The following is a 9,372-nucleotide window of genomic DNA, read 5'->3' on the forward strand; positions in this document are numbered from 1 at the left end:
GGAGTCACTAAAACTAGTTTTTCAAACACCAGAAATTTCTTGTTAACTATAGTTTTGGCAAGTCGGTTAGGACATCTACTTTGTGCATAACACAAGTAATTTTTCCAACAATTGTTTACGGACAGATTATTTCACTTATAATTCACTGTATCACAATTCCAGTTGACTGTGCCTTTAAACAGCTTGGGAAGTTCTAGAAAATTTGGTCATGGCTTTAGAAGCTTCTGATAGCCTAATTGACATCATTTTAGTCAATTGGAGGTGTACCTGTGGATGTATTTCAAGACCTACCGTCAAACTCAGTGCCTCTTTGCTTGACATCATGGGAAAATCAAAAGAAATCAGCCAAGATCTCAGAAAAAAAATTGTAGACCTCCACAAGTCTGGTTCATCCTTTGGAGCAATTTTCAAACGCCTGAAGGTACCACATTCATCTGTACAAACAATAGTACGCAAGTATAAGCACCATGGGACCACGCAGCCATCATACCGCTCAGGAAGGAGACGCGTTCTGTCTCCTAGAGATGAATGTACTTTGGTGCGAAAAGTGCAACTCAGTCCCAGAACAACAGCAAAGGACCTTGTGAAGATGCTGGAGGAAACAGGTACAAAATTATCTATATCCACAGTAAAACGAGTCCTATATCGACATAACCTGAAAGGCCGCTCAGCAATGAAGAAGCCACTGCTCCAAAACCGCCATAAAAAAAAGCCAGACTACGGTTTGCAACTGCACATGGGGACAAAGATTGTACTTTTTGGAGAAATGTCCTCTGGTCTGATGAAACAAAAATAGAACTGTTTGGCCATAATGACCATCGTTATGTTTGGAGGAAAAAGGGGGAGGCTTGCAAGCCGAAGAACACCATCCCAACCATGAAGCACGGGGGTGGCAGCATCATGTTGTGGGGGTGCTTTGCTGCAGGAGGGACTGGTGCACTTCACAAAATAGATGGCATCATGTAGCAGGGAAAATTATGTGGATATATTGAAGCAACATCTTAAGACATCAGTCAGGAAGTTAAAGCTTGGTCACAAATGGACAATGACCCCAAGCATACTTTCTAAGTTCTGGCAAAATGGCTTAAGGACAAAAAAGTCAAGGTATTAGAGTGGCCAGCACAAAGCCCTGATCTCAATCCCATGGAAAATTTGTGGGCAGAACTGAAAAAGCATGTGCGAGCAAGGAGGCCTACAAACCTGACTCAGTTATACCAGCTCGGTCAGGAGCAATGGGCCAAAATTCACCCAACTTATTGTGGGAAGCTTGTGGAAGGCTACCTGAAACATTTGAAGGCAATGCTACCAAATATTAATTGAGTGTATGTAAACTTCTGACCCACTGGGAATGTGATGAAAGAAATAAAATCTGAAATAATTCTCTCTTATTCTGACATTTCACATTATTAATATTGTGTTGATCCTAACTGACCTAAAACAGGGAATATTTACTAGGATTAAATGTCAGGAATTGTGAAAAACTGAGTTTAAATGTATTTAACTAAGGTGTATGTAAACTTCCAACTTCAACTGTATGTATTACAAATATACACTTCAACAGTGTTTACCAATGTTGGTCCTGAGGCATCAACGGTTACATATTGTAATTATGCAATAGACTAGAAACATGATTTAACTAGTTAAAGGCTGATTTGTTATTCATATATACAGAAATAGAATTTTAAAAACAGTACACTCCACTTCCTATACATCATGTAAATACTCTAAAACCGATTCATCTCAATATCTTTCTTTCATCTGCATTGATCTGATAAACACCGGATTGATGTAGTATTTAATCAAATCAGACTTAATTTCAACCAGTAGAGAATGTCAAACACTTTATTGAAAGAAGTTCATTATCCAAGTGTTATAAATACATAATACATGCATTATAAATATTATAATTGTAATATTATAAATACAAGTTCAATCTGTACTTCAATGCACATCTGGTGTGCATTATAAAAACAGGAAGAAGAGGTGGCGGCGAGAGATAAAAAGACAGAAAGGGAAAGAGGTAAGAACAGAGGAGCAGGGAAGAGAGGATATGATTAATGAATCACAGTGCTACCCTAATATTCTCTCAGTTCATCACAATTACATAATAGTGTCTCTAGTGGTGTCTCATAACCAGCCTCTCAGTCGGCCCGAAGGTTGTCTTAAGAGCGGGTGAGGTGGCGATGACGGGACTGGGAGTTGGCATCCTCTTTCACATCAAAACACCTGCAGACGAGAGACAGATGGAGAGGGAGAGATAGCATGTTTAAGCCATGCTTTTTAACATTTTTTATTCTAACACTGTCAGTCATCATAATCATCAGGTGAAATGCAAAACTGACCTTGGATCATTAACTCTGGGACTACTGCATCTCTATTTCAATGTAAAGCATCTCTTTAATAATACTTCCTGTTGACCTGACCAAGTGACCTCACCTCTGAACACACTGTTCCCTCTATGTAGCCAGTTCAGATGCGGGAGGGGTTCACCGACACAACTGATATTTATTTTTTATTTAACTAGGCAAGTTACACACAGCTGATATAACCTATAGGATTTAGGGAGAGAGGGATGAAGTGAAGGAGAGAGACTGTTATTGAGAAAAGAAGGTAGGTAGAGACAGTGTTCAACAGGAATCTGTGTGTGTGGCCTCACCTGGTGTCCATACTAAGTGGCTGCAGAGTACTTTATGCTGAAAAACATGCACAGACACACGAGGACAAACAATATAGTGCAGTTATAGAAATAATCAAATCAAATTATATAGCCCTTCTTACATCAGCTGATATATCAAAGTGCTGTACAGAAACCCAGCCTAAAACCCCAAACAGCAAACAATGCAGGTGTAGAAGCATGGTGGCTAGGAAAAACTCCCTAGAAAGGCCAAAACCTAGGAAGAAACCTAGAGAGCGACCAGGCTATGGCCAGTCCTCTTCTGGCTGTGCTGGGTGGAGATTATAACAGAACATGGCCAAGATGTTCAAATGTTCATAAATGACCAGCATGGTCAAATAATAGTAATCACAGTGAACAGGTCAGGGCTCCATAGCCGCAGGCAGAACAGTTGAAACTGGAGCAGCAGCACGGCCAGGTGGACTGGGGACAACAATAATGAAGTGTCTTACTATTCTCCATGGTTGGCCCTCTTGTCTACTGTTTGAAGGTGGAAGGAGCCACAGTTATACACCTGAGCCTGCTTACTGCACAACACAATCCATCAATCAGATTGATCCATGATAGGTGTGAGTTATTGTTCTACATTATTTCAATATGGGTGAGTTAAAATAGTCTGTTTTGTTTTTGTACAGACATCACACCCTTACCTGAGAAGTAGAAATCAGTGTAATGTAGTCTATGGTGTTGCCAGTGAACAGCACCCTCTTCAAAGAAGTAGGATGTGAAGATCTCCCGCACACGGATTGCCTCTCTTGCTGCGTTGTTGGACCCCATCCTTGAAACATCCTGCTGAGCAGCAGACTTCTCCTCTGGCACACGGCGGCGAGCTGCAGATCCCCTCCTGGTCCTCTTGTCCATCCGCATGAAGTTATGCAGGACACCAGTAGCCTTCACACGTCTGAATTCCTCCAGGAAGCAGTTCCAGATGGCCCTGGTCACCCAACCTTGCAGTGCCCTACACGGCAACTGTAGGCAATCGTTTTGAAGGAATCTCCAGTTACAAGGTATCTGTAGGAATATGGAAGATAATGTTATTATTAAACTTTTACATCACCAGGTCACTGTGGATTACTAAAGTAGAACAAATCATGATAACATTGGATTGATAGATGCATGTGCACACACATGTGCATGTGGAGCACGTGACAATTTAGCAGGATCATATCAAGGATAACATCACAAATGAATACATAAATAACACTTGAAGCTTGATGATAAGTTGATCATTTGAATCAGCTGTGCAGCACTAAGGCAAAAACAGAAATGTGCACTCCTTTGAGTCCCCAGGACCAGGACTGAGAACCATTGCTCTTCTTTGGGACCTCTTCGTCTGCAGACAGGCTTTCACAGCTCTCTGTATCTGAGGTCAGAAAACCTCACAAGAAACAGACTTCATTATATTCAAATTAGACGGCACTGAATATTATGTTACTATTATATCCGTCCTCACTTCTAGGGACAGGAACTACACAAAAGTACCTGCCCTATCCAGAATAGCCTACTCTCTCACTTTGACAGTTGGGTCTGCTATCCTTTCACCCTCCTCCATGGCTGTTAGATAGCTACCTACAAATGCATTTTGAGTTTTTTTTAACAGTGATAAATACATCAAGATAGCCAGCTAATATGAAGTTAGGTAGCTGGTGATATTTAATTCACTTAGCCAGCCATCTATACAGTATGTAAAGTTGGCTAAATAGCTAGCTACGTTAGCAGCTCATTTGAGTTAGCCTGCACTGTTGCTAGTTAGCTAATAATAAATGTTTTTTGTTGTACATTTTCAAAATGTATTTACTTACTTGAATATGTTCTGCCAGCCATGTGGACGATTGGAAACAGGGCAGCAAAGTGTGTTTGTCACCATAGCGTTTTAGAGAATATTACTATTTAACTATTTACCCATTTAATAACCAGACCTTCATTCAGACTTGCTATGCTGAATTCTTAACGAACAATCGAAAGTGCTGCTATATGCTGTCATATGCAGCCAGCATGCCCACAAGCGAGCGGCATTTTACCGCTTCCCAGTGAACACTAGCTGCTACCGTCATTACTCTTACTCGTTGCATAACTGTATTAATATAGTGAAAATAAATATAACCTATTCATTTGCGTAATTAGCCTATCGCAATGTACGTGCGCGTAGGATTTGGTCCCATTCCAAGGCACAGATCAAGCTCCTACGCACGTCGAGGACGGAGCGACGCACTAGTATCGGTAGACGTCGAAGCCCCCTGCGCGCACACATGACCTATTCGTGCAAGACCTCTCGATCTCCACGCTGCAGCGATGGGTCTCATGGAAAGGCTGACACGAGGAGCATGTACACACGTTGTGCCTGGAGTTTGAAACAAGGTGGGCTTTTATAATCACACAGACCCATTAGCCTATTAGTTATCAATGGGATCCGGCTGGCATTCACCTACATTAGTATGTGAAAGGGAAAATCAATGGTCTTGGTGCAGATCTTTTATAATTAACCTGGTAATCAGGGTTGTAAGTATAGGCAAAGCCTATAGGAAAATAGTAGGCTATATTCTTCCCAAACAGTGCAGACTATAGACAGCAAGTAGGCTGACTTAACATTTCTTTGATTCAAAACATTATTTTAGGTACATTATTGTTGTGCAAACAGAATGATTGAGTTAAGCCACCCAGAAATACCAATAAAATAGTGTTTGATTGAAATCGACTGTTACTGTCTCAGCAACCAAGTGGAGAGGGAATGGATTGGGGCACACGCGGGTCTTTGGAAGCAACTCCAGGTCCCTTTGTAAATGTAATTACATGGCTTATGTTTTGCTTTCATAGGTTACTATTGTGTCGGTTAAGTCACAAGCTACATAATGTTCTACAAGAGACAATATTATCTCTTGCAGTGTCCAAACAACGATCAAACATGTTTTCCTGTATGTGAGAAATGCAGGAATAGGAGTCTGTTTTCAAAGCTGGAACACCAGGTTAGAAATTGTCAAAATCATGAACCGAACATATTTTTCTGAAGGTATTGGCCTAATACATACAACACGGAGGAATACTTTCGTTACCGGGGTGAAAGCTTGTCCTAAATAGCCTAACTTCTTAGGATGAACAGGCCTGAAGATATTAAAAATACAATTTCATTGACAATTAATGATAATTACAAAGGCCTTAATTAGCACATAACATGGAGACGCGCGCGCTTCCGGCTCTTCAAACGCATCATATGCTACAGGTCAAGCTATGAAGCAAATCCTCACCACATCATTAATAACATCACATTGTTAAAAAGTTGGCAAGCTAAGCCAAAGTCTTCAAAGTCGCATGCGCATACCAGCAACAATGTCACCCTCTCGCCCTCGCTGTTAACGTGTGAATTTTGCTGGCCTAATTGCGAGGCCTATCACATTCATCAGAACAATAAGACCTATTTTGAATTATGAAGATACATCAAAAAGCTAAGCTTAAAATTACATTTTAAAAACATAGCCTACCCATGCGTTCATTTCACATTGTATCATGGTTCCCACCCTAAACTGCGATAAAACTTTGGCCTAAAGAATAAATAGTAGCCTACATTAATAATGATAAATAGCTGCGATATTGTGGTGTTATTAATTAGAAGAATAATAAATATTGTCTAACACCACTGTGTCATTGGAAAATGACTTGAATTTGCCCTTTAAAAGCCACCAAGGTTAGGTTAAGGTTCAAATCTTAAGATTTGAACCTTAACCTAGGATATTTATTTAGCCTCGCCAATCTGTTCGACCGTCTGCATATCCATCATCCCCAAATTCTCGCGATATATAGCCCAGATATATTAGGCGGGATGGGGGCGCTTCCTCCACTTGTAGGGGCGTTGGGTTTCTTTGAGGGTGTCTTGGAGAGGACTGTCTGGAACATTTAGGGTCTGACCTCTACTCCACGAGGAGGAACTTGAAAACATGTCGGACGCGGTGGTTAGCTTCATTAAGGACTTTTTGGCCGGTGGCATTGCTGCTGCCATCTCCAAGACAGCTGTTGCTCCAATTGAGAGAGTAAAGTTGTTGCTCCAGGTAAGGCTAAGTGAGAATAATTGTTTTTCAGTCTCAGTCATAAAGTTACAATATTATTGGTTATCCATTGAGTGCGCAGAAGTCACACTTTTAGAGTAAGATTGTAATAAAATTAGATACATTTCGCAAATGGAATAACTGCAGACAGACATGCGAAAAGCGCTTTGGAGACGTTTCTTACGCACGTGACTTGTAGCTGTCCAAGGTGCTATAGAGCTTTCTAATTGGATTCGATAGGACTCAGGAGTTGGCCTTTCGTTCACCGAATCATATGAAACCGAATCATATGAATTTCAGGTCATTAAAGAAAAAGTACTATTTTGAATAACAAAAAGTTAATTTATTTGATGCGTTCTTTATATTTTTTGTGTTGATTTCAAGTACACGTAATGTTATGTTTCGATTAATAGGATTATAATTCATTACGCCAAAATATCGATAATCGTTTGGATATAAGAGCAGCGATATTTGGTTTAGGCCTAGGCTACAGTTAAATTTATCCAGACGCATGCAACCCAATACGCACAGACTGTGCTCAAGTGACATGAAGCAATGGCCAGTGTACAACAGCGCTGAGAATAGCTGATTATAACAGAAATTGCATACATGCATTCGTACAAACCCGTGTTTGTTATTGAATTAAAGTGAATTAGGAATTTGTCCCAACAACAAACTCAATATTGTTTGGCTCTTGTTGTAAGATACATTTCAGTTGCTAAATACAAAGTAGGCCTAAAGCACAATGAGAAAATCCGATTGACATGTTTTTTTATGCTTACTGAAATGAGGATAAATTCATCAATTATTTGGCTTCTGTTGTTCTGCTTTCCAGGTCCAACATGCCAGCCAACAAATCACCAAGGAAATGCAGTACAAAGGGATCATGGACTGCGTCAGGAGGATTCCCAAAGAGCAAGGCTTTATCTCCTTCTGGAGAGGCAACCTGGCCAATGTGATCCGCTACTTCCCCACCCAAGCCCTCAACTTTGCTTTCAAGGACAAGTACAAGAAGATCTTCCTTGGAGGAGTGGACCAGAAGACACAGTTCTGGCGTTGGTTCGCCGGTAACCTGGCATCTGGTGGCGCGGCCGGTGCCACCTCTCTTTGCTTCGTTTACCCACTTGACTTCGCCAGAACCAGGCTTGCGGCCGACATCGGAAAAAGCGGAGCCGAGAGAGAGTTCAGCGGTCTTGGCAGCTGTCTCAGCAAAATCTACAAAGCCGACGGTATCAAGGGCCTGTACCAGGGATTCAACGTGTCTGTCCAGGGCATCATCATCTACAGAGCTGCTTACTTCGGAGTCTACGACACAGCCAAGGGTGAGGAGCATGAGCTAAAGTCAAATCATAAATCTAAGTAGCTGTTTGCAATTGGGACGTTGTTAAAAGTGGTGTATTTTGCAATGAAATAGGCGCAGAATCCCAATTATGTTGCTCTACGTCATCTTCTAGGTATGCTGCCCGACCCCAAGAACACACACATCTTCGTCAGCTGGATGATTGCCCAGAGTGTCACCGCAGCCGCCGGTATTATTTCATACCCCTTTGACACCGTCAGACGTCGTATGATGATGCAGTCAGGACGCAAATCAGGTGAGCCAGTTGTAGGTCCTACTCGTTGATTCATATCAATGAATGGTCTACTGTAACTGATCCATGGAAATATTCCATTGGTTTTATGCACGCGCACATTACGCTTGGCAATTGTCATTGAGTTGCCTATATATTGCATTTTATTTTATTGCATTTTAATGATCAATGTGTCCAATTCAATAGCGGACATCATGTACACTGGCACAATCGACTGCTGGAAGAAGATCGCCAAGAACGAGGGAGGCAAAGCCTTCTTCAAGGGGGCCTGGTCCAACGTGATCCGAGGCATGGGCGGTGCCTTCGTCTTGGTGCTCTACGACGAGATCAAGAAGTACACATAAGCATTCACAACTCCCTAAGGAAACCCTTCACCACATGTCTTAATTGTATCATATAATGATAACAGCTTAGGTGAATTATCGGGGTAGATGTGTATTCTATTGAGCCAGCCCAGGAGTTGGTTGCTAGTTATCCTTCTCGCCAGTGTATTTGGTCAAGTGAGCAACGCACCGACTCTGAAACTTGTATATATCTTACCCAAGATGTACAAAAAAAACACACATCCAGGCCTACTGGTTGACTGTCAAACTGGTCCAGAAAAGGGATTTTTCATTTGAATTACATGCCTACTGCAAACAGATTGCACCCACTCTTCTCAGTTCTTTCTCTCATAGTAAGCAAAAGGAATCTACTCTTCACAGCAGCTGCTGTCTACCAAGGACTATGTTCCTGTGTTGTCATATCTCATGTGTCCCACAATATTATTATTTTAAGAATAAAGATGAAAAATACCTACTAAGCCCTCTGCTTTGGTGCATTCCTTTGTCATTCATATTTGTTTTATTGAAATATTGTAATGTATACAATATATAACATACAGTATAACATAACAATAAGTTGAAACATTTAGGTAAGGTTTACTAGTTCCAGGCTCTGACTTGGGCTATTATAGGGTTAGAAATATCATCCATCCCATTTTCTTGGGCTGCTATAGAGATCCTTCTATTGGGAGCCAACCTAGATGGGAATCATATAGCCCAGTGTCTCATTAGCTGCCATGCTTCAT

General features: G+C 41.2%; 1 protein-coding gene and 1 long non-coding RNA gene across 2 annotated transcripts; one reads left to right on the top strand and one right to left on the bottom strand.

Moving 5' to 3' along the window:
* Positions 1 to 1,850: 1,850 nt before the first annotated feature.
* On the bottom strand, positions 1,851 to 5,145 carry LOC106610006 (uncharacterized). The gene is made up of 4 exons (XR_006770757.1): positions 4,477 to 5,145; positions 3,325 to 4,243; positions 2,657 to 2,693; positions 1,851 to 2,226 (listed from the first exon to the last, which is right to left on the bottom strand). It is a non-coding gene; the product is annotated as an uncharacterized lncRNA (long non-coding RNA).
* A 1,372-nt stretch (positions 5,146 to 6,517) lies between these two features.
* LOC100194655 (solute carrier family 25-2) lies at positions 6,518 to 9,105 on the top strand. The gene is made up of 4 exons (NM_001139739.1): positions 6,518 to 6,714; positions 7,547 to 8,033; positions 8,166 to 8,306; positions 8,490 to 9,105. Exons 1-4 carry the CDS (start codon positions 6,604 to 6,606, stop codon positions 8,645 to 8,647), a joined length of 897 nt encoding a protein of 298 aa, NP_001133211.1. The 5' UTR covers positions 6,518 to 6,603; the 3' UTR covers positions 8,648 to 9,105.
* Positions 9,106 to 9,372: the final 267 nt, after the last annotated feature.

This window comes from Salmo salar, chromosome ssa08 (assembly GCF_905237065.1).
Source record: "Salmo salar chromosome ssa08, Ssal_v3.1, whole genome shotgun sequence".
Lineage (NCBI taxonomy): Eukaryota > Metazoa > Chordata > Actinopteri > Salmoniformes > Salmonidae > Salmo > Salmo salar.